This window comes from Bombus fervidus, chromosome 8, assembly GCF_041682495.2.
Source record: "Bombus fervidus isolate BK054 chromosome 8, iyBomFerv1, whole genome shotgun sequence".
Taxonomy (NCBI): Eukaryota; Metazoa; Arthropoda; class Insecta; order Hymenoptera; family Apidae; genus Bombus; species Bombus fervidus.
This window is the reverse complement of record NC_091524.1, coordinates 5,024,987-5,050,386: the sequence shown is the minus strand read 5'-3', so window position 1 is coordinate 5,050,386 and position 25,400 is coordinate 5,024,987. Positions and strand designations below refer to the sequence as shown.

The 25,400-nt window shown below is 45.8% G+C and overlaps 1 protein-coding gene across 2 annotated transcripts in view; it reads left to right on the top strand.

Moving 5' to 3' along the window:
* Positions 1–25,035, top strand: part of Tmtc2 (Transmembrane O-mannosyltransferase targeting cadherins 2) — a 221,152-nt gene extending 196,117 nt beyond the window's left edge. Inside the window, exons 10-12 of one of the 2 annotated variants that reach the window (XM_072009580.1) lie at positions 20,371–20,511; positions 22,631–22,715; positions 24,448–25,035. In XM_072009580.1, the coding sequence (XP_071865681.1) occupies positions 20,371–20,511; positions 22,631–22,715; positions 24,448–24,779 (558 nt within the window). In that variant the 3' untranslated portion in view covers positions 24,780–25,035. The remainder of the gene's footprint in view (positions 1–20,370; positions 20,512–22,630; positions 22,716–24,447) is intronic. The other variant, XM_072009581.1, reaches the window with a different exon arrangement.
* The last annotated feature ends 365 nt before the right edge of the window (positions 25,036–25,400 follow it).

Here is a 25,400-nt window from a genome sequence, read left to right as displayed (position 1 = left end):
CACACTTGCACACGAGAAAGACGTCGCCCAGATGCGCCAAGAAAACGGGAGCCCGAGTCGTAGCTGCGCATTTCCGGCGTGGCCGTTGGAAACACCGAACTAGGGATACGGTTTCTTGATGCGTTTTGGCCTCGTTAAAGCGATGTCCTGGTGACAATTCACTCGTCGAAGGAATTTCCTCGTAAATATCATGCAGGGACAAGTTTTTTTGAATATTTTTCCACCGCGCCATTTCTCTTACAGGTATTACGAATGTCCAACAGATTTCTTTTTGTTTTTTCGGATTTTCCTCGATGCTAATTTATTCTATCGTGGGAAGAAAAATATTCGACCGATCGATTTGCTGGACACCGAGATTCGAACCCACGATCCTCCGCTTGCCGGACTGCTTGTTTTCCAATTAAGCTAGCCAGGCGGTCGACGAATATTTTCTCTCAAACTCCTAAGTCTCAAATAGCTGCCACTTAGCTATAACATTACCTTAATATTTCATGCTATTTTGAGGATAACGCAGAACGAATTGAAAAAAAAGTCAGTCGCATTTTCATGAATATACATGAAATGTTTCCAATATAAAAAAATTCATGTCAATATCGAGAGCGTACTATGCGACATATCCAATCTTTTATTCGAATCCATTGGTAATAATCCTCGTAGTGGACCAAACGATCAACTAACAAGCTCGCGCAAAGTGAAAAGCGGCATCCAATCGATCGGAAACACGACCATAATAAAATTGTATCGTGGAAAAAAGGGCATGGAAAAGAGAACATTGGCAAGATAGTGGAATAGGGGTTAGTTTTCATTAATCCGCGGGTATTTCTGTGGGAAAGGGAAGGCAATCGGCGCGTTCCACTCGGCGTGGTTGCGTGTAATTTTCACGCGGCCTGACGCGGAACCAATCGCCGGGATGCGGTATCGAAACGCGGAATAATTTGCGCGCGCGCGACCGTCCACTGTAAAATACATCCATGGAACGGAACAGATAGCGCCATGGTACATTCCCGAATTCTATACACACCGCAACATCCAACGGGTCACCGATGAATTTCCATGCAAATGCGGCAAATTTCTAGCTAAACGGTATTAATAATTTATCACGGCACGACCATTTCGAATGTTAAGAAGCAACTACCCCTTTTTATTATTCACCCCGCATTGCTTTTATCATGTACACGCTACATTACCCGTGTACCATCCTTCTCTCGACCCTTTCATCCCCTAAGTGTCATGTTGCGCCACCGTTTCGTAGCTACGATTCGAACCATGTTCCACGATCGACGAATCCAAAGAGATCACGCTGGCACGTTTCCACGGAAACTTTTCTCCCAGCCTAGTTGATCCGTCTAATTGATTAAACCCTTCTCACCGACGACACGAGAATCCGAAATATTTGATATCGGGGCAAATTGAAATTCCTCCGGCTCGAGCTTTTTGCATTCCCCCGCGGGGAACGTCTCTGCGACCCGAGGAGCCGATCCGACTATCTCTCTCTCTCTCCCTCTCTCTCGCTATATATATGTATATATCCTTTCGTTTTATCCCTCGTTCGATCGGCGAACGTTAAGTTGCGCTCGCTAACTCGTTGGCTGAAATTGCGACGAAGAATCTCGCGCCAAGATGACCCAGTCACCGTCGAATCCGAAAGATCGAGAAATGTCGCGCGTACGCGCTCTGAAATTCTGAAAATCGTTGGAATTTCTTGGTCACCGGCAGTGTTACCTTCCACCGAAGAATCGCAACGCGTTATAATCGATCGTCCATCCGTTCGACGAAATTACGAGGAAGAATTTGCGAGGGAACGACGCTCGGAGATTTCATGATTCGATCGTTCAACGGCACGCGTGCATTTCCGCTGGAAATCGGAAGAAATACCAGCGACCACGGGACGAAAGTTGCACGAGGAAAGAGCTGGACCGTGTGATAACGTCGTCGAGCTTGGAATTCACGGCTGTTCGGACAGCCAGATACCCTCTCGAATCGTAACTTTAAATTGCCCGGCAGAGTGATATCGGTGGCTTATGCGAACAGCATCGCGCTCGACTTTTTCCGATTCTCTTTTGCTGCTGTCCGCCTGGCTCGAGTTATTATACCGAGCCACTTCAGGAAAAACTTCTCAACTCTCGAGTTGTAACTACTCGTAACGTCTACCTCCACTCCGACGATAATCGTATCAAAACTGACTGAACTCTCTTGTCCAAATCCGCGCTCGAGTTTTAATAATTCGAGAACAATAATTTGGAAGCTAGGTTCAAGAGACGACGCTAAAAACGTTGAATCGAAGGCAGGTTATATTTTGTAATAAAAATAACAAACTCTTGAAACTCTCTCTCTCTCTCTCTCTCTCTCTCTCTCTCTCTCGCTCTCTCTCTTTCTCTCTGATCAACTCTTGAATCATTTTCTCAACTCTTCGACGTTTTAACAAGACCCTCCGTGCTAATACGCGTAACACGCATTCTTGACACATGCAATTAAATCTGCACGTGCATTCTCTGAATTGCTCCTCAATTTGGAGCCTACATCGTCATTTCATACGGGTCTATATTTTACACATTTACACGATTTTCCTTAGCACGCAAGAATGATCAACATCTTCCGTATAAACGATTTTTTCCATATAAACTCGCTCGCGAGATCTACTATGTACTAAACAAGGTACACAAGGACGTCTAAAAATTGAATTCAGAAAAAATAACCTGTGGACAGGGCTTAAGAAAGCCAGTCCCGGTCGCTGTTTAACAAGCTACTTATCGAGACTCGTACAAAAATAAGGTAAACGAAAATCGCGAGCCGTGTCGCGGCCTTTTTTATCGCGTGTCACATGACCGTGTAGGCTGCTTGTTACATATGTTACCCGACGGTGTATCACGTGACCAAGACTATTAAATCCCAGGTAATTTACTTACATTTCGCAGAAATCGCCTTTGAACGCGATCGCTCGGCCCAGTCGTGGAACACGCGTAACGCGAGCTTCGCCAAACAAGGATTAACATCCATTCTTAATAACAATCTTTTCATAACACAATTTACCTTCGTCACACTCGTTTTCCCTCTTCCTTTCTCTGTTTCCCCTTCGTCAACAGAGTAACATCATCGAACTTCGTCGACCAGCTGAACGCCGGGTGTTTCATAACTCATTACCAGGATTTAATTTATCGCCGCATTCGTTCGCACTTAGCCCGGCAATTAGTCGTTGCGCGTAATTTATCGCTATTTAGTCGCTGCAGAATTTATTGTCTTATTTCCAACAGCGCGGAGAAGTTAGAGTTATTACGCGGAAGCGAGCGAGTCGAGAGTATCGTTGTAACGGAAAGAGGGGGAGAAACGAGCAGAAACACAGCAAGCTCGAAGGTAACTCCGTCTTTAATGAACGTCAAAAATTTTCATCTGTTGTTCTGGTACCTCGACGAATCGGTCGACCTGGCTGCTGATTTAAGCTAGAGATTCGCGGCTGCCTGCGAGAAGTAAATTAATCGACGAATCGTCTGTTCGCCCCGAGCGAGGCGGATCGTCGAACAAATCGAAATGATGCAAACGAGAAGAAGGGAAAGAGAAAGAGGACGAAGAAACCACAGAGAATGTAGGAGAGAGAGGTAAAACGAAACAAACCATCGCTAGACGGGAGACATCGTTAGAGAATCGGCGGAGTGTTTTCAGGGTCGGCGGTGCCGGAGGAAAAGAGAGGAACCCGGTGAACAGACGTCGACGACAATCACGGATCATGATAATGAGACAATGGAGAGGCAGCCTCTCGCACAGACACGAACTATCGAGCGCGGTTTCTGGAACGACAGAAAAGAGCCCGACCCTCGACGAAAGCCTGCACCGACTCCGCTATCTATTATGCGCTCGTGCACTCATAATTATGCACCTCGCTTCTCGGGAATCGCAAAGAATTCGCGACCGTGCAGCGACAGCCGGCATGCACGGTTTCTGTCTGCAGCTTTCGTCAGACTTTCTTTCATTCCGTGACCCTTTCTACCATCCATCCTCCGTGCTCTCGCAGCGGATAATAAATGTCCTGAAACATCCGTGCTCGTGACTCTACGAACGACGTCGCGTTTACACTGACGAACGTCGACGCTTACGACGCTTCCTCGATGCAATGGCGTTCAATTAGCGAAATATTGCCCAGGGGACGCGAATGTCTGATGGCTCTTATATAGTCGCCATTAAAGATATTCGTGTTACTCGAAGATTCTGGAAAATCCTTGGCTAACTGTTTCATCCGTGTGACAGAGAACTAGAAAATCTTAGGAATAAATCCAGCGGCAAATTCATCCGCTTTTCTTTTAGAATCGCTTTCCTTTCCTTCATCCTCTGTCTTCTATTTTTCTTTTCTCTCATTACAATGCAACGAATTGTATCTAACGTTAGAAAGAAATAGGCGTGACGAGCGACGTAAGAAATATCGGAATTCTTTTGTATGATTAATAAACTCAGCTCTTTTGAACAGAATAAGAAAGCTGCAGCGAATCAGGATTAATAAGCAGATGTCAGAGTGATATGGTTCTCAATTGATTCCACTATGTCGATGGAATCGCCGGAAACTTCTCCCATTTCGTTTCCTTTTCTCCGCTCCCATAAGTTATCGAAGACAAGCAAGTTTGCGACATCGTCGACATTAATCGAGAACACATAAATACAGCTCTCGAACTCTCGACTCAGGAATATTTCAATCGTGGAACTAGGAATATCATGTATATCACAGATAATAATTAATTTATCGCGGATACGACGACAAAATGGATCCCAAAATGTTCACCCCCTTCTAACAGTGTTATCAGTTATGAGGGAAAAAACTTGGCGACTCCTGTGGGTACTCGACTAAGTTTCCGGAAAATCACCAGCTAAGAAAAAATTAATAACCGGAAAGTTTCGACCCCTTTTTCATTTACCCTCACAACGTGTACAGATATCCAGCACGGAACGGTGCGTGACACGCCTCGATTTCGTTAATCAACCGACCCTCGGGGTTCTCTCACACTCCCTGTTCGCTCTTGATCGTTCAATAAAAACGGCAGTGAGAATCATTATCGCTGTTTGTCTTCTATTTGCCTCTTTTCTCTCTCGTTCAATGTCGAAGTGTCTCCCCAAGAAATTCGACGTTACTCCACTGCAAGAACTTTGAACAAACTCCGTGAAGGCATCTACAAATAATTCGAAGAATGCGATTAATTGTTTCAAGTTTAAGAAAGAGTAATCCCTTGTCCTGGATATCGCTAACCGGTGATGATAATTGCAAATGATTTATTATTCACGAAGATCAGCTCATCGATAAACCGTATTATCGTAAAAGGTAAACTTTGTGTACTTCTTTTTGTAGAAACGCAAATATTTCAATATATAAAATATTCAACAAAGGACATATGTTTATTTAAGTAAAATCAATTTGCATTTCTGTCGTGCACCATCGCTTATAAATACAGGTTGAGTATAATGATTTTCAAATTGAAAATAGTAATAAATGGTTTATGCATGAAAAGGAAATATACATATTTACATCGTCCATACACGTGGCTTTAATTGCTCGAAGAAAAACAGTCGACCAACAAAAGAATTGTTTTAACATCGAAACTTCTATATTGAGACTCCATACGTCAATTTCATTTATCGCAAAGAGAAAGATATTTTCAAAACTCCTCTCGACAATCATTTTCAGTGATATCGATCGTACATCGAAGACACGACCGAAAACTCCCCATCGACTGTTCCTTTTGTTCAAAAAAAAAAAAAAAAAAAAAAAAAAGAAAGAGAACCGATCATTTCATATGTCGTTTTAATAACAGAGGGGTCTCTTTGTGCCTCGCTGTTTAAGTGGCTAATTAGGTGCTTGAAACCCTCCGGCCGACATACAATGCCGCTCGAGGTAATTTCGCGACCCCATCTACTTTCCATCTTCTCTCTGTCCACCCTTCTTCTACGATCTCCCCCGCTCTACACGGTGCACGCGCGTACACCCTCCCCAATCTCCATTCCGTTCATCCCTATGTACCTCATTTCCTCGACATAGCTGCCCACGGATCTAACTTTACTCTCCCCTCCTCTCTAACATGAATTCTACCGTCGTGTCGTCCCGTTTCGTAATTTCACGAAGAACGCGACCTTCCTTCGTGCATCCCCATTACCCTGTAGATTCGTTGAGAGCTCGTCAAATCCCTCTGAAATTCCTTCTTTCTCCACGTTATACTCCGATACGATCCTCGGCCGAGGTTAAGACCGCGAGATTCACTTTTTGCGTCGTACGCCGTCTGATTGGCGGCGAAACTGGAAATAGAACGTGCGATTACTAGGTTTAAAAGGGAAACTCATACGCGTGAGAAGCAGAAATCAGGGTTTGCTTTCGTTCATTTTTTTCTCTTTTTCTTCGTCGTGAGAGGATGGGATGTCTTTGAGAGGTCGACCAGTCTAGAAATGGTAAAATCGAACGTCACGTTCATGGTACTCGCGTCTCGAACACTTGGAGGGTTACCCTAGGGAGCGAGACCGCGACGCGGCGGGGAGTATTCGTAGTCGTGGTATAATAGAGTCGATAATGTTCCATTCCGACCTGCTCCTTTTTTTTTTTTTTTTTTTTTTCCTTAGCAGCTTGATAGAGTTCTCCTTTCCCTCGAGGCGTGTTCGTTGGCTTCACAGCTTTATAAACCGAAACCAAATTTAAAGGTATTCGATAGAGGCGTGGAAAGAAAGAAACAAGCCGGTGAAATTTCTTGGAAGTCGCCGGTTGATTAAATCGAGGCAGATTAGCGAGTGATAATGCGGAATTTTATTTTCTGTTCTATCGTTTTCCGATATTACTGTCATCGTCGACTATGAAACTACCGGTGATCGTTGAAAACTTGAAAGAGCGTGTCGCTCCGCGAACGACTATGGAACTTGGATGATGGAAATAACGCGACTGTTTCAGAAAATTTGAACGCGATTTCGACCGTAAACGATCAGCCGCGATGAATTTAATGGCTAGACAGACGCAAATGGATGTTCCCAGTAATCAAACATTCGCGGATTTCCAATCCGTTGGAAGCGCCTCGACGCTTTCCGCGATTTCAACTCGGTGTGTGCACGAATTTTCATACATTACATCAGGAAATATCGTCATTATCGCTGGGATTCCCACGCTATAGAGAAAGTCTGTTCGAATAAGCGACGCAACGGTGATTAAAGCGAAGAGAAACGTCAATGCCGCGGTAAAACGCGTCATCGCGAGTTCTATGCGACTCGTGACAACGCGAAACGAACGTCACTCGTAGAATATACGAGGAAAAAATTCAAACACGTCGTCGATCGCGTGTTTACACGACAAATTATCGATATTCTAGTTTCGCTGGTCGTCGCGTATAAATGTACAGGCAATTTTTACAGTGTTCTCATTTAATGAAATTAATAAATGGCCGATGTCGAAGCTAAGTTGCCGAGTATTCAAGTTACAACTCGCGGAATTCTGAACAATTTCGGAAACGCTGTGACATTGGTAGGAAATATTAATTGGAGCTCGATTAATTGAGATCTTGTTAATTGAAACCACCAACGTGAACGTGAATTCGTATTACTCGATCGCGAAATCGTAACAATTTTTTATTTCCATCGCGAAACTCGTATAATATAAATGTAAAGGGGAAATCTATTTAAAAAGAGTTAAAAATCCCTATTATTCACTGATGATCCTCTCTTAAAAACCTCCCCATAGAATATTAACGCATCGCGGTAGAACTTATTGGACGATCTAATACCCGACTAACGTGGCTTCCAAGAGTCCGTTAAGACTACCGGAATAGCTTTTAAATTACACGGTCCACTTCCAGTCGCATCGAACCGCGAGCTGGCTTCGCGCGAACCATATCCCATCGTGCGAAGGTTTTTGTCTGCAATTTTAATTTTAACGCGAACCATTCGCCGGCAGCTTGGTCTTCCGGCGTAACGGCGCACTTTAATCTTCCAGAAGAACGTCCATTGTATCGTCCCTCCTCTGCCTTTTTCTCTTCCTGTCCTCCTTCGTCGCAGCACCAACCCTTGTGAAACTTTCGCGCACCGGCGGCCATCGCCACAACTTTTGCGCGCGCTAAATCGCGAACAGAACGTACGAAGAGAGAACAAGATGGGGAAAACGGCGGGATATCGCGTGAAAGAAAGGAGGACGGCCACGTTTCGCGGTCACCCCCAACTCCTACCTCACGTCGTTCCCTTCTACTCTCTCGAATTAAACACTTTTGCTTTTTACACGGTCCGTGTCTCGCTTCCTTTGTTCTTCAGCGCTGTAATACCGCTGTGCTAACACCTCACTACTCTGCTTGTGGTTCGTTCGAGTTTCTGGAAACTCGGTCGTCCGTCCTTCGGGCAACTGGAACAGAAACCAGCAGAAGGAACGGCTTTTCAGCGCGTGTGACGCATTCAAAAGACTACGTCGAAGCTTCGTTAATGCCGCGGTCTCATCTTCTTTCCCTGATTACTCGCCGCCTGGCCATTTCGCGCGCGCACCACGACTGCGGACCGCGAATCACTCGCGACCACAGAACATCCAAGAGAAGAACGTTAGCAAAGGAGAGAAACCCGGCATCTTTTTAAGTAATGAAATCCTCCTTGGTAGAAGCAATGCCGCTTTCCTTCCTTCCTTCCTTCCTTCCTTCCCCTTTTCCTTACTCCTTTCTCTCTCTCTCTCTCTTTCTTCGTGATGCTTATTACGCCGTGCGCGGCCTCGACTCCTTTCATCCGCGGACTTCTTCTTGTTCGCCGACGAAATTCTTCGGGATTCAATGGAACCAACGAAGGAAATAATACGACCTTCGTTTAAATGGACAGCTTGAATCCTTATCGAGGCAGAAAGGATCCCCTGTTCCCCGAAGCTTTTGTTCGAACGGACCCGAGTGAGTTTATGTTTAATAGAAGTTGGTAGGTTTAGTCGATTGTACCTTAGAACACGGCATAGCGGTGTACTTTCAGTTTAGTTAAGCTCAATTCTTAAAGTGGGTACTCAGGTTGGTAACGCTCATACGAAGCAAGTCGTAACAGGTGTAGCAACGTTGAAATTATGCACGCAAGATTATCCCCAATTTACCATACGAACATCACATCTGCTATTTTTCAGAAGTTGCAATTTCCCACATTGCATAGTATAAAGTTGCAACTCAGACTACGTTGACAACTTAATTGGTATCGCAAGATTAAGGACCCGGTTTCGACGGATCCGCTCAATAGCAAACGACGTGTCATAATCTTTGACATCAGATGTGAACTCGACGATAAATCACCGGACGATTTCGCAAACGGGACGCTACGCTACGCACCTTCGACGAGGTATGCACAAAACGCACCACGCGTGAAACACCTACGATAATTCTACAGTCGGAGGATTGGACAGGCACAGATTCCCACCTCATAGAAAACGTTGACGAAAACACAGGCCCTAAACTGACACTTAGAATACAAGCACCAGCTGTCTCGAGAATAAGGACTTACGTTCAACACTCTCTCACTTACGTTTCATACTCTTGCGTTTAAACTACTCTTACGTTTAAACCAGACTTACGTTCATGCAAAACACTTCAAATAAACGTGCATGTTCTTTCGATGCGATCGCGAGGAAGCACATCAACGGGAGTCGTAAATTCCCGTTACGATTAGACAATCGACGCCACGAACTGATCGATCCCATATTTCTATTAGGATAATAGAGGTAGTTTAATGAGTATAACGCTTCATTAACAGTTCTCGGTGGTGATCGCCCCACCACATGAGAAAACCCACGTTCCCTAATTTTCACCTTTTTTTTTTTTCACGTGGAAAAGTCCTCATGGACGCTCCGCCACTGCAAGCAGCAGCATAGCAGTATCGGACTCTTACCGACTAAAACTCCACGATGACCTGCCTGCGCGTATGATAGGAATGCTCCGTGATCCCGTTCTTTGCGAATTGCTATCGGTACATTCCCCGCGATCCCTTAATCGAGTCGATCCTAATGTATTGGCACCAGTGGGGGCCATTGCCCCTGGCGCCATCCCTTTGCTAGTCGCGTCCGGTTGAGAGTGGAGGTGGAGCGACCCTGGGTCGCCTGACCGCCATCCCCAATTTTTACCTGATGGGGTAATAACCATAAGAAACCTCTTGACTCGAAGATGTTTTATGCGAATTGACAGCCTTAACGGTAAATCAAAAAGCCTCGTTTTACGACAGTTCCTTAGGATTATTGCGATCCGCTTAATTCGGACGTAACGATGCAAATCACAAGCATGTTACAACTCTTTAATCTCCCTTCACCTTGAGCGTTAATATCGTTCAAGATTCGCGATCCCAACCGAACAGTTGCAATTTAACTGATCGCCACCTAGTTGAGAGGTCGCAATAATGCACGGATGCGGATATTTGTATAAGAACGGAAGGAATAATACGTTTTACGAAATCGAGAAAAATGACCAGTGATCGGTTTCCATTTGACGGTCGCAGCCGTCGGAACCTCCAGCTTTCATCGGTCATATTTCTCTTCGCTTATCGACCCAACCGTGTCTGATTAAGGCCGTCCTTTGCTACTGCCACGCTAATTCGACCGACAGGCGGTTCCAGCTGGAAAAAAATTACGGTTCGGTTCGACAGCGGTTTCTCTTTGAAACTCTGGTGACGAAAAATTCGGAAAGTTTGCGTCATGTGGCGCCGAAAGTATACGGGTCAGCCGGTGTAGTAACACCAAAGTAAGAAAGTATCGGAAGACGGGCTCATGAATGTTGTCACGAGCGGCTTGGCACCATCTTGTGAATTAGTTTAGCCATTGAAACGACGCAAAAATAATCGGCCAAAGTTCCCGTAGGATATTTTCCTGGCCCATAAAACTATAATTTCGTTCCATCTCTCGTTCTTTTCGCGTTATACTCGTTCCCCTCTCGGTCTCTTTACCTTCAAACTGAAAACAATTCCGGACGATTCAATTTCCTTCCCGTGCAATTGAACCAACAAGAGAGAAGAAGGGAGAGAGAGAGAGAGAGAGATAAAAATCATCCTCGGCGACCGAAGGAAATTTAATTTCACGGGGAACGATGTTCAAAGTACCGCGATACTTAAGACTCTGACCTGGCCAGGTATACCGGAGATCGAGAGCAATCGGAAAAACGAAAATAGTTGTTTGCAAACCGTTCGATGGTATCGAGAGACTCGTGGTATATCGTATTTCCTCTGTTCCCTTCGTCGAGCTATCGTGGTCATCGGTCGGACCAAACCTCTGGGAATTTCAGATATTAGAGCGTGATTCGTTTTTCTATAGATCGACCATAGAGAAGGAAACCTTTCACTAAAATTCCACGCTTCGCGGTTTCAACATGGTGCAATCGCTCGAATGGTCAATTTTGATTTCATCCAGAGGCGTTTCATATAGATACATTTCTCGCTAACCGGCACATAGTTCACTTGGATACACGAACAAAGTCCATATTCCGCTAGAAACCACAAACGACCCAAGAAACTCCGCAGGAGCTCGTTTACGTACTCCATTCGACGGTCTCTCTGTGGTCGAAAGTCAAAGCCGTGGTACCTCGTGAAAAAGCGGCGTTCGTTATCGATTTCTCGTGAAGCAAGGACCGGATCAAATAAGCGAAGAAGTCGTGGATAGAGAGACTGCCGTTGATGGAACGAAGGCCGCCTGTGATGCTGAATGACGGTCGAGGTCTGAATCGTGCGAAAATAGACGCACGAGAAATGGTCGAGGAAGGAAGAGGTGGGGCGTAAAGGTTGCTCGGGACCCGGCGAAATTTAGTTCCCGAAACGAGGGTCTAATCGCTGCTGCGATATCTCTCAGGACTTTACGACGTCGTCCGTGTACATCTCACGCGCGCAAACACGGACAAACGTGTACTCATACTTGGGCAAACAAACACACGCTCGAGCAGACCTGCACAAATGGAGCAACTGGCGTTTCGACGACGACAGAAAGAGAAGAACACGTGAAAGCGTACACGTACACGCGGCACGAAGTAACACACGCTCGTTGCCGCGTACACGTGAACCGAGATCTCGATTCAAAGTGTAGGTACGGGGGTAAAACATCACCGGCAAGATTACAGCGGAGTTTCGCCAGTTTCCGATGTTTTATCGCGATGACCCCCGGTCGCGTTTCCCCAGCAGAGTCCAGAGGTTGGCTGGCCGTTGGCGTGGAAAATCGGACGAAACTTTGGAATAATACGCTAAGGAGGCGATCTTCTTTCTTCCACTCCGTCTGTGGACTTCTGTGTGCACCAAGAACACGATTATCGGAAATTCGTGATTCTTGACGTGGGACGCGTTCCACTCGTGGAATGTCATAGCCGTCGGAAACCCGGTCGCTTCACGAAAACGGGAAGAAAAGGAAGAGGAGGAAGATGAAAGTTCTCAACGGTTGGGAACGGCGTGAGCGAATAAGTGGAAAGGAACCAGCGGCGAATCGAACGAGCCGAATGCAGCCAGACGATCGCCAAAATGTAAGAAAAGAAGGGAAATGAAACGCATCCACGACGATCGATTGACGTCCGCGACAATTTAGTCGTCGTTCGCGACGAACCTTTTTCGCGATCAGATTTCACTCCCGTCCTTGGCGCCGCGCAAGAACCGAATTCTCGAGCTTTTCTCTATGAGATCTCTCCGGCTGGTACAGAGGATGATTTACGAGCGACACTGATAATTACTTTGGTTGCGTTAATTTTCGAGTCTGATTAAAATGTCGCGTTGAATCGGATAACGGCGGATAAACGGGTCGGAAAAAATCGTCTGTCCGCCGCAGATAACTCGCCGTCACCTACGTATTCCCAGAATGTTTAAGTGGATTTCCTCTTTCCAGTCAACGATGCGACGCGTCAAATTCGGCGGAAATATTTTTTGAAAATTTCCAGGATCGCGTGAATTGTAATTTATCTCTACGCTCCTCGACAGTTCGATATAATTTGAAAATAGTGAGAAACATTGTTTGTTACCCCGCGAGATAAACAAAGGATCGTGAAAAATCACGAAAGCACGGCGAAACGACTGGAATGTTTGTACGTCCAATACAGATCAAATGAAAGACAATTAACGAGAGAATAATCGGACAGTCGATCGTTTGAACGAACGCTCGCCAGTATAATCGAATTTCACGGGTTTCAGTATCTTCATTCCTTGCTCGCTGCAAATTTCACAACTCACGGCATACACAGAATATGTTCTGTGACAGGAATTTATTTGAAAATAATATATCGACTCGTGCTAAGATTATCGATCGCTAATTAGACGAATGAATCATCGTTTGAATGAAAGATCGTCTTAACGACAGGTCGAGCGACCGATTTAACATAATTTAACGAGTAGGACGGTTAAGTGCTGAGACCAGAAGAAAGTTCCGTCAAGACGCAAAGACCTTTTAGCCGGGACAGAACTTTTAACTACTGGTCGTGCTCTCGTTGTTTTTTCCCCTCTCTTTCGCAGTTAGCTTTATGACGCGAAACTAGACGCAATAAACATTCTATTGCGCTGGCCTCGTTATCTTTGCTCTTTTTTCTTGGCAACTCGTGACCGTAAATACTTCCACTTTAATAAAAATTTGAGCTGACTCGAAATAAAACTTCGACAAACGTGGCGGTATTAGTTATCGAGTTTGCTCCCTTGCGCTCGTTACCTTTTTTCCTTTTCACTCTTCCAGGTGCACCGACACTTTTTGCTTGCACGTTATGGCTACTGATATCAACTTATTTGCGCAGTTAGTTCGATCTACCCACTCTCGTAACTCTTCCAGTAATTCTCCCAAAGAATATGTAACCGTTTAATCTGAGAACCGGTGAGCCAACTTCCGTCGAGTTTCTCCTCTAAATAAAACTTTCTACCGCTTTTCTATTTACTCTACGTCGTTCCCCATAGCATTTTCCTAACGCCTAAAAAGATTCGGCTGTAAGATTTAACATCAGTCAATCAATGTCTCGTCGCATCGTGGTAATTTAGACAATTGCTCGCGACACGACACCGCCACCATGCAACGGATTGTAAAATACGCACGGAGGCGAGACAACGAATTTCCATTTGCCCCTAGGGAGATCCTTCATTCGATATTACGCGACCATAATACGAAACGAGTAATGCGGCTGGAATTAAAGCTCGAACGCTCTCCCCTGCCTTCCATCTCCAGCACGTCAATCGGATTGCAGACAGAAATTAATCCATTCTCTACGCGTTCCTAATCAGTCGTCTGATTGTTCGTTTCGTAGAATCGATCGGCTTCTCGCAATCTCCGGAGGATAGGTTTCGGAGAACGATTGGAATTACTCGGCTCGACCGGGTCGCTTCTACGCATCGCAAGGACGAAAGAGAAAACTCCAGAAAGAACTTGTTTTCACTCCTTTTCCTTCGATTCGTCATCCACTTCGTTCTCCCCCGTTTTACACGCGGAAGTTACACGCGAGAAAGCAATCGGTTCGACGTAACCGAGGCACGGCTTGGCAAAATTTCGAATCGTTCCATCGTCATGTCAGGGCAGGTCGGACCATTTTCCAGTTGTAGCGCGTTGTTTGCGTCTGACCGCGGCGTATTTATCTAATGTAAATTTAATACAAGCCAGGACGATGGCGAATTCGAAATAATTTCCGAAACTTTCTCGTCCAACAAATCCTGGCAGCAAGAGAGAGAGAGAGAGAGAGAGAGAGAGAGAATTTGATCAATTTTCCCTTTCCGCGAATATTGTTTATTCTAGTCGAGCGTGTGCAACCGCATGCGCGCGGCTCAGCTAACGCGAATTTAATGCAACTCCGCTGTGGAATTAATTCGCAAATTACCATACGCGGCCGCGGTGGCCCACCAGCCAATGTTTTCGTCGGCTTTTCCCTGTGAAACGCCGCGAAACACCTGGAAAACCAATCTCCGTTAAGCCATTGTGCACTTTCGAATTCGATAGCCGAAAGATACCATCCCCCGGCGATATCCGTGATGCAATCCCGTGTTTCACGGGAACACGGTTCAATTACTGGATCTCTTATTTCAATTTTATAGCGAAACAGGGGAAAGGGCTACGCGCTACGCGCTACGAAAAAGTTTAAACAGAAAACTGTGGTAGAAACTGGGAAATTAATGATGATTGAGGATATTTCATGATTCAACGGACGTGAGTTATTGCCAGGATATTAAACATATTTCGGCGAAATCAGAGTTTACAACCGTATACAACGATTCAGGAGCAAACAATGATTTAAAAGTCCAAGGGGGACACGGCTTGCTTGTTGTAATTGAACCGGGAAAGAGCGTTCTTTGTTATGAACTCTTGGAGGAAATTGAGGCGATTAGCAGCGGGAAATATTGTCCGCGATTAAATCGATCGAAAGCCGACGATGGAAGAAAAACGAGTATCATTAGCGAGCAGGAAGGGAATCGTCTTTCTATGACAACGCCAGACCGTACGTTTCTTTGACGACGCGGCAAAAAATATTGCGCCGCTCGACCGCGATTAATCGTCGGCCATGTTCGACGAGTTCCCAGGCGAATTTTCATCCGAGTATCGCAAATTCCAGGAAAATACCGCGTGCTAGCGTGAAAAATCGCGTCGCCTTTTAACTACTAACATAAACAAAAGCTTTCACGCTAATGAAAAATATATCATCGTCAGTAAGTATATCTTTCTTCCTAAAACTTTGCACCTGCTCTTCGCTATTAGAACTTCCCTTATTCCTATGAGATCCTTAATTATATATTTAAAGAGACAAATTTGAAAAACACGACTTTCTCTAATTCCCTGTCTTTATTGGTGAATATTTTGAATCCCTTTGAAACAGCGATGACACACGAGCAATAGAGCACGCAATAATCGCGCGATTAACCGGACCGCGTTTTCGATCCAGTTTCACTAAATGGCCGTGACGAGTCAGAAATTCGCGACGAATCCGCGGGATTAAAACTCGAAGCAAGAACGGAGCGTCTGCGATTGAATCCACGCTGGAGACAGAGAAAAACAGAGGGTTGGCGAGAGAGAAAAAAATATTATTTCGTCCGCCGCTCGACCGGCTGCATGCACGCGTCGTTACCTGCATACGTGTCGGGAATATATCTTAATCCGTTGAAGCCCCGGTCTGAATATTTATGCGAGTTGCCGTTCGCGTTGTAAATCGCCACGAACCCGGCGCCTTTATAGGCTTTATATTTTCGCCAAACGCGTTACCGTTAATTGAAATCGTTCGAGCTCCACCAATACGTGTTTACTTTAATCTTTCAGCTTAAGTTTTCTCCTCCAATCGTTAGAAAAATTTCCCGCGTTTCTCGGCCGCGTGATTTACGATAAATATTATATAAAACGAATTGAATTTCAAATTAACCCTTTGAAAGCAAGACACCTGGGATTTTGTCGGTTTTATCGAGATGGCCGGGATACCGTATAAATCAAAGATAAGGCCAGCAAACAGGTTTGAAGTGCGCGATACGGGAGCCCACAATTTAATCCAATTATTCTCAGCGATTAGTTCTCTTGCGTATCGCTAACGTGGCAGCCTCTCTCTCACTGCTATCCTTTCACCGTTCTCGAACACAGTCAGTCATCTAATTGGCCCGCTCGACTTACCGTTCTAATTGTTTGTTCCCCCCTTGACTGCGACTCGGTATGCACGAGGCGGCGACGACAATGACGACAATGACGACGTGACGCCGCATTCGCCCCGCAGCTGTTCGCACCCTCCGCATTTCGACGACAATTGCCAGGATCCTGGCGCTGCAGCGGCGCTCTCTCACGAAACCTTTGAACGTAATTATCGGCGAATTAAACGAGCCACCGGGTCCGCGGTCCAAGTTCTGCTGGCGAGCGTCGCCCGTCGATAAGGCCAATAATTCACACGGAATATTCTCGCGAAACCCACCAATGCGACCACGCTCGAGTTTATCGCGATAACCGTCGCCTGCTGCCGAGGAAATCCCCAATTTCTCTCTTTAAAATTCTTTAAAATTTGAGATTCGTGGAATCGAGATATCGGTTTGACTAGAATTGCTGCTGAAACCGATTAAATGTCTTGTTAATCTTGGACAAAATTTCAAGTAGCGCGGGCCAAATATCTTCAGCGGAGACCACAGTTTGATTTACTGAGATTCCTGTGAAACGCGCTTGATTAATTATTCCGGGATGAAGAGCCGACGATTCGACGCGAATCAGAAAATTTCGAGGAAAATGTTCTGTTAATTTGGCCGGCTGACGTGCTGTCGCTAAATCGGGTTTCGAGCTTGATTAACCATTCATCCAGCAGGCGGATGGTGCCGTAGCACTCTCCTTTCGTCCCGATATCGCGAAGTTACGTAGTAAAAAAAAAAAAAAAAGAAAAAATATAACAAACCAGAAAGTCTGTGAAGGGCGAAGGGTGGTAAACTGCAACTCCGAGCGTCAGGTACCGTTATGAATTCCTTGTTAGAACGGACCCGGGAACCGTCAGATTTTTATGTAAGCACAGTTATGTCCCTAATTTTTCTCGAAGAAACAGCCCACTTGAGGAACAGTGGAATGTCGAACGGCGCACCGCTCTCCAGAAAGTCGCCCCTTTACCGTTCCTCCTCCTCCGAATATAGCTCGAGGCTGTATTTTCAACGAAATCATGCCGCTGAATACATGATCCCCCGTTGCCAGGCGGATTCTTGCGTACAAATAAAAGCACGTAGCTCTCTCGAGGGCCAACTTCAACGCGAGAAATGGCCATCGATTTTTTACCTTATAAAAACTGTTTGACGCAACTTGCGCGAGGCTACGAAATAAGGAAAGAAGAAAGAAAGGAAAGGGAAAGCAATCTATCGTTGACTCGGAACAAGGAAACACGATTAATTTCCAGGGGCCTATTCTCCGCGTTTTTCTATCCCTCGATTTTCCCTTAGAAAATATAGGGACAGACTGAATTCGAAGAGGATTTGCGAAGAGGGTTGCGCGAAACGCAGTCCGTCGGTGGTTTCCAGAGTCGCTTCGAAGAGGTGATTTTTGCGGCAACAATGGCGTTCAACGTCGATGACGTCGGCCATGTAAAAGCATGCATCTTGCGGACTTCGAGCGCAGGTATCCCGCTGGCTGAAAACGCCGTGCCGCCGCGTAATACTCTCAAAAAGTAGTCCAAGTGAATAATGATTCCGCACAATGGAATTTCGAAACCTCTCTCTCGGTGCTTAAACGTTTCACAAAATGTGCTCGAAATTCTTCGGCCTCTATGTATTTACCCTTCTCGAACTTATTATCGACGTGCATACGCGTCGAGTTCTCGCAGTTTCAGTCCAGGGCTTCTTCTCAATTTTTCAATCGGACGGCTACGCCTGGTTTGCAGACGCTTTCGCGGCGAATTATTTAGCACGTCGCGGTGTCGTTACGGTTTCAGTGAAGGAATCGAAAGACATGCACCGAGCCTGAATATCGTTCTGCTTGTACGTTGTCACTCGCTCGTTTGTTCCACGAAGCCTGGAGATATAAGATACATAAGCGATTTGCTAACAACGTCGAAGAAGATACGCGCGAGAACGGAAACAAGTTCGATGTAACGGGACGACTCGCCGACTGCGTGCAGAGACTAAATGGGAGAACGCGATGCTCGTGGAAACTGGTTCAAGTGAATAATGACGCGAAACAATGCGAGCGTTCCACTTTGAAAAGAGCCGATTCTTTGACGACGCGGCCACTTTCGCGTCCTGGCCTGGAATTGCTTTCACCCTTCGCGCGGAACCGCGGGAAACTCTGCTTCCAATGCGCGTTTCCAGGCTGGCAACGGGAGATCTTTCTAAGACAAAGTCTCGCTTTCTCTTTTAAGGAACGTTCCGTGGCATTCAGTCCCGGTAAAACCGTAACCTCCCTCTCTCTCTCTCTCTCTCTCTCTCTCTCTCTTCATCCATCGAAAGCTTGCACAGGGATAGAGGAACGCTAAGTGCGGGTAAAATTTCCCCCTGCCGATGAAAGTCAACCGTTCGATTCGAATCGATTCAGCCGGATTCAATTTGGCCGTAGCCAAGCCCGATCGTACGGCGACGAATAAAAGAGCCGACTACGTAGACGATGGTGAACGATAAATCATCGCGAGGACGTGAACGCGAGGAGCGTCGTTGATCGAATTCTTATGAATCGCGCGATTCTTGCCGGAGCTGATACAGATTACTCCGAGCTCCGATCGGATACCGAGTACTTCCACGAGAAACGGGACGCGAGATCCATCGAATCACGGGGCAATCGGGTCCGACGAGTTAGTTGGATATTCGACCTCGTTCCTTTCCCGACGCTCCCTGCCATTTGTCTTCTCCACCCGCGAGAAGACTTCTCTCTGTCTCTTCCTCCCTTTTCTTTTCTCTTTCTTTCTTTCTGTCTTTCTTTCTTTCCTTCTTACGGTCCATCTAGCAGTTCGCTTTCCTCTGCTTATTCCAAGCTGCACATCCGGCACGAACAAAATCATAAAAGTTTTAGCCTACAACTTGGAGACGCGAGGGCAAGTCCTGTGCGCTCGGAAAGAAGCTTTTCGGTGTTAGTCGTTCCGTAACGCTCACAGTCGTTTGTGTTCCCATCTTGTTCTCGTCTATACGTTCTACTCACGTGCTCACCCCTCGATCACCTTACCCCTAAAACGCCTTTGTACGTGTCTGACGTGAGTGTAGAGACGCGTTACACATTCAAGAATCGAATAGGTGTATATATACGTTGTCCGTGAGAAGTCCGTGGCTCGAGTTCCGTCGGCCATTAGCAGCAGCCGTCGGTCCTGAAAATCAGAAAACTTCCCGAAACTGATTCCATCCGTACCTGCTCGCTCTCCCTTCCCCCTCTCTCTTTCTTTCTCTCTTTCTCTCTCGAGCCAATTACTTTCTTCCTCGCGGATTTATCGCACGCCGGCCAATATTAATCGCACCTTCGACGCCGTTCGTTAAGCACTCCTGGCGGAGTTTTTGTTTTTAGCGCAGACGGAAATGGGTTTTTGAGGCGAAAGTGTTAATTCGTTCGTTGAAACATCCACACGATGAAGCGAATGTTAGCTCGTTTTGCGTAATATTCGGTAGAGAACGTGAAGCATTATGACAGCTAGAGCGTGATAGTATTTCTTTTTTCTTTCGTTTTTTATGGAAAGTCTACGCGAGTTTTACGAGTTCTCTACGAGAGATTATGAGTTCCCTTCAAGAGTAATTTCTGGGTATTCCATCGTGTTCTGTTATTCTGTACACGAGATAGAGGAAATTGCTGGTAGAGAATCGCTTCGTTGGCTCAATAATTACGAATTAATCATGCGCTAATTCGTTTAGAGCACCGTTTCGTTGCTCGCTGTTAATTCATCGTTGATTCGCGTATCGGGGGATCGCAATATCAACGAAACGAAACATATCGGTTAGGATCGGTAGAAGAAAAAAGCGAATGGAGAAAAATTGGAAAGAAAAAGAAAGTAAGATAGGAACCGTGGAAAGTCTGACGATCGACCTGTTTTACAGAGCGTTTACAATCTGCTGGGGGAAACTCTATCGAGGCTGCAACAGTACGCGGAAGCGGAAAGGTGGTTCCAGGCGAGTTTGGCCAGCCAGCCTGACCACGTGCCGGCCCACATCACTTACGGGAAACTTTTGGCCCGAAACGTAAGTAGTTACCAGTTTTAGATCGGTTCTCTTTCATCAGAGCGCGGATCCAGTTTCCAAGTTTACCGCGGCCCGACCAATATCGTTCAACGGAATTTCGTGTACAGCCACCGAGATACGGCTGCTACACCAAGCGTCAGCGCCCGTACTCGAGATACCAGAACCCCCGTGGAAAAACAGAATGCCTTAGGGAGAATCGGCCAACTTTTCGATCGCCATCGCGTCAAAGAACTCGATCCCATCTTCCCAACACCGTTTCACGCTGTTTGCAAAGTAACGCTCTTCTACGGTGCTGCTCGCCGGCCGACAGGTCTCCAACACTTGCAAAAGCTACTTTTTCCTTTGAATCGTGATAAGAAGTAAGGGAATAAAGAGAGAGACAGAGAGAGAGAGAGAGAGAAAGTTAGAGTTTGCAGTTAAGCGAGGTTTATGATAGTGTCAGGATTGCACGGATAGTTTTCAAAGCTAATGGCTTTGTAGTTACTTGTTGAATTTAGAGAATTACGTAATTGACACACAGCGCTAAATCCGTTCAAATTTGAATGATTCTTCGAACAAGTAAATTTACATGACCACGTCCGTATAACTTGTAGTATCGAAGATCTATCCTAACATAGAGAAAGAAAGAAAGAAAGAAGATAAATCATGACGGAGGCTCTTGGCTCGAATATGAAACGATATAAAATAGCATTAGCCGATAACCGGGATTGCAGGCTCTCGCTCAACGAGTCTGGCCACGTAGCGACCCACATCACTTAGCAAACCTTCGACTCGGCACGTAAGTAGTTAGTACTATTTTGGTGCGGCGTAGCGCGGCGCGGCTTGGCGCGCTGGATCGAACACGATAGGCCGGCCGAGAATCGGCTGACCCACATCACTTAAAGAGAAACCCGCCGACGGGAAACAGCGTGCCGTTAAGCTGATTCTGCTCGATCCACCGACCATTCCGTGTTCCGGCCTGGTCAATCGTTGACCGGAAACCGGTATTTCTCCTGAAAACATATCTAACACGACCGACGATTACGCTCACTGAGCCGAGAGAGATTCGGGACGCGCGATGTTTCCTCCTTCTCTGTACGTGTCTCGTTCTCCAAACGAACCATACACAGGGCATTTCCTTTCGCAAACGTGTCGTTGCTTTTGCTATCAATTATCGTTTGTATCGTAAACGCGTGATGGGACTATCGGTCCTTCGTCTTTCCACGTCGCTCCATAATCACTCGATACGATTACGTTGTACTAATCGATATAGCTTTGCAATGGTTAGGACGTATTATCAAGGACGCGTAATACAGTTGATCGCTTGCCATGATAATATTACCGAATTGCCAATTTTCCATTAGTCCTTTCATATACTCGAGCTGTCGCTCGCGAAATAACTTCAAATTGATCGGTCGTAAATGAAATAGCTTCACGGCTGATAAAGTTTCATTTAATTTGCTGATTTAGTTGCATCTCTGTCGCAATAAAATTATATCACGCCGCGCACGTAAATAACTGCGTCAACAATATGAAACAGAGTCACTTGAACCGAAATTTTTCAATATTTTATTGCCCGGCATCGATCGCAAATTGGACGTGCAAACGATGCCAATCAGAGATAATAGACAGAAAATGGAAATTAGAAACTAGAATTTTTATTCGATCGCTCTCGTTCTCCCTCTGTTTCATAAAATAAATCACCACTTTCCCTGTTATTTGTCCTCTTGTTCTTGGAATGTTAAATGTTAATTTCCGGAAGTCTCAGTCTACAAATTACGATGTGTGTCACGTGGCAACCAGAAGGGTCAATGGAAAGTCAATACCGGTAAACGATGCCGAGCGTAATTGAACGTTTGACCGATAAATGTCGGCGTCCTGTCGCGTAGCCGATGAATTTTCGTCCGTGCAGGCTGTGTTGGCTAGGCGAACCGTATCGAAATTCCATTTCCATCTTTTACACTGTTCCCCTCTGTATGCGAAGCGAAACGGAATCCTCTGTTTCTCGTTCTCGTGCCCCTAATCGCGTCAGGATAAATTTCGTTACAACGTGACTTGACGATCCGTGAAGGGTAGACCGCGTCGACAATGGCGGCCCGATCGATCGTTCGATTACTGATTTGCCTTGTTTCTTCCGCAGTCGAGCCGTGTGCTGGAGGCTGAGAGATGGTTCCTGAGAGCCCGTAGATTGGCGCCGGACGACTCAAGCGTGCACCATCATTACGGTACGTATAATTGCCAGTGTCTTTAATTAAAAAGGAATCGTTGAATAATCGAACATCATCAGACAGATTTCTCATCCTTCATCCATTCGCTAGTCTGAAACGTCTGTAGTCTATAGCCATTCGTGAAATAACAAGAGGTACTCGTTAATTATTAAAGCAACGAAACACGAGACCTAAGCGCATCCTCGTCGTTGTCAAGCAAATTGGAGTGGTCTGCGACAGATTCATCCTCTGGCCCGTTGTTCCGCTCGGTATAATTGATTCCTCGACTATACGGTACAACGAGCGAAGACGTTGGTAATCCTCTTCTATGTTGAAATGAGAGAACGAAAAGAAAACAAACCGCGGAGGTAGAATAATGTAACGGACGTAACGATAAGGGAGGTTCACGGAGATCTTTTCAGGGAACCGTTTTATAGGGAAGATAAGAAGATCGTAAGATTCCGCCTGGTCGTTCTAAATACCGGTGTAATATTTTCCTGGGGGATGAAAGTAGAAACTGTGGTGGAAAGGTGGGTGGTGGCAACGATGGAGCGCGCTAATCGAAAAAAGAGACGGCCACAAGGGAATAGCGAATATCAGAAGGAAGGCAGCAGCCGGAAGGAGATCGACGGGTATTGAAATTCCAGAAAAGCGTCGCAATTCCTAGTGCTCGTCGCATCGTTCTATTCTCCGTTCACGCTTGCCCTCCGCTCGAACCGCATTCAGACTCTGGTTCTTGGATCTTGGTTTGGCAACATTCTCTTCTCGCTAGTATTTCACCCACCCTTTCAAAAATCTATCCTTTCCATTTGCAAAAGCCGTGAAAGGAGATGGTCACTGGCATCGGTCAGCCGATTCTTTGCGGTCAGGATTAATCTACTCGCCAAAAATAGTCTCGCGTTGGAGTCGGATTTTTCAAGCGCAAAAACCATCGCGGTTTATCTCTCTTAGTATCATGCGTCATTAGGCAGTGGTCCACGGAACGTCGCATTATATTATACTTGATATATCACGAGTTGCGTTTATTACCGTTCATCCTCCGCCAAGTCTCGCCGGAATTTTGAGGACAATCCTCCGCTGGCAACCTTGACCTTATGTATATCTTATGCTACTCTCGTGCAACATTCTGTAACGAGCTAAAGTATTCACATATATGTATGTGTGTGTGTGTGTGTGTGTGTGTGTGTGTAAGATGAGTTTTCGTCTTTTGGCAACCGTGTGTTTTAATTAGAAAATAACATATGACAAAAGGATAACAAAGTATATAATTCACGCACGTTTATCCCTTGTCACTTGGGACGTTCATTATTCAGAAGAAGCTACCACTCATTCTTCGTGGCATTAATAACATTATATCGCGGGCAAGTTTAATCTAGTCGCATAGAGTTCGTTGCTAGGAGAAGATGGAAAGTACCGTTAAGAGCGAATTGTTTCGGACTAAACTTAAGTCGACTTAATGGTTTCAAGGTTGATCAACCTATCCGAGCTCCACTTCATTCTAGAGAAGCTCTCCCTAGACTGTTATAGTGTATCAATCATTAAGTGACCTTCATAAGTCTATGCAATCTCAATGTACTCACGCATAATCATGCATATCATACATGTTGCGCGCCATTCCTCGTATTATTACTAAAAACAAAATTGTTAATCCGACTGGGAAAGATTACAAGCTAGAAACTGTTCCTCTAGAAAGCAAGATTTCGAAGGTAACATTGTACGTATAACTTTGAGACGGTCTGTGGCTTCGCAGGACTGTTCCTGACGTCGCAGGGTCGGCTATCGGAGGCGGCAGAGGAGCAACTCCGCGCCGCCGAACTTTCCAGATCCGATTACGAGCTGTCGATGGCGGCGGCGTCCGCGCTGCGGCAAGCGGACCGGCTGGAGGACGCGGAAGTGTGGTACAGGCACGCGGCCACCTTGAGGCCGCACGAAGCGCGAAGTCACACAAACCTCGGCGCGATTCTTCACCTGAATGGGAAATACAAGCAAGCGGCGGCTGCTTACAGCGAGGCGTTGAGGCTGCAGCCGGGCGATGCGACGACCATCATGAACCTGCACAAATTGGCGGCAACTCTCGCGTGACCTCGTCACGAGACCGCGGCGAACACCCAACAGAGAAACAAGTGTGTGTACGATACGACCCCAGGAAAGACCCTCTACCGACTCGCCGTATTTCCTGACCCCACGTCACCCCGATCTTCCTCCCGATATTCGTTTATATCCGTCGACCGGCACGCCAACGTCGCGGGGCGGAAGCCCCCGGGGACCTTGACGCGCTATCGACTCGTATCGCCTGCTATGGTATGTAAAGAATAAAGCTTCCTTTATTTTTCTCTAACGAGCTATATTTCTTTATTATCCATTGTTACCGTTCCCCTTATTCCGATTGTTAACCGTTTCGGTATAGAACGACGTGATGCAAATGCAGGTTTGTATGATTGCAGAGAGAGAAAGAGAGAGAGAGAGAGAAAGAAAGAGCGTGGAAGAGATAAAGAGACGGTGGAAATGCTCGAAGACTTGGATTGAGTTAATCATAGTCTTCTTTGACTGAGTTAATGATAGTCTTATAATAATAGTCTATGCGAAGAATTATAAGAGAGATGCAGGTAAGTGTACGTTCAGAAATTTCATAAATTACGACGGTAGGTTGGCACAAAAACTTCGAGACTCCCAAGGAATCTCCCTCGAGGTATCCATGGATCA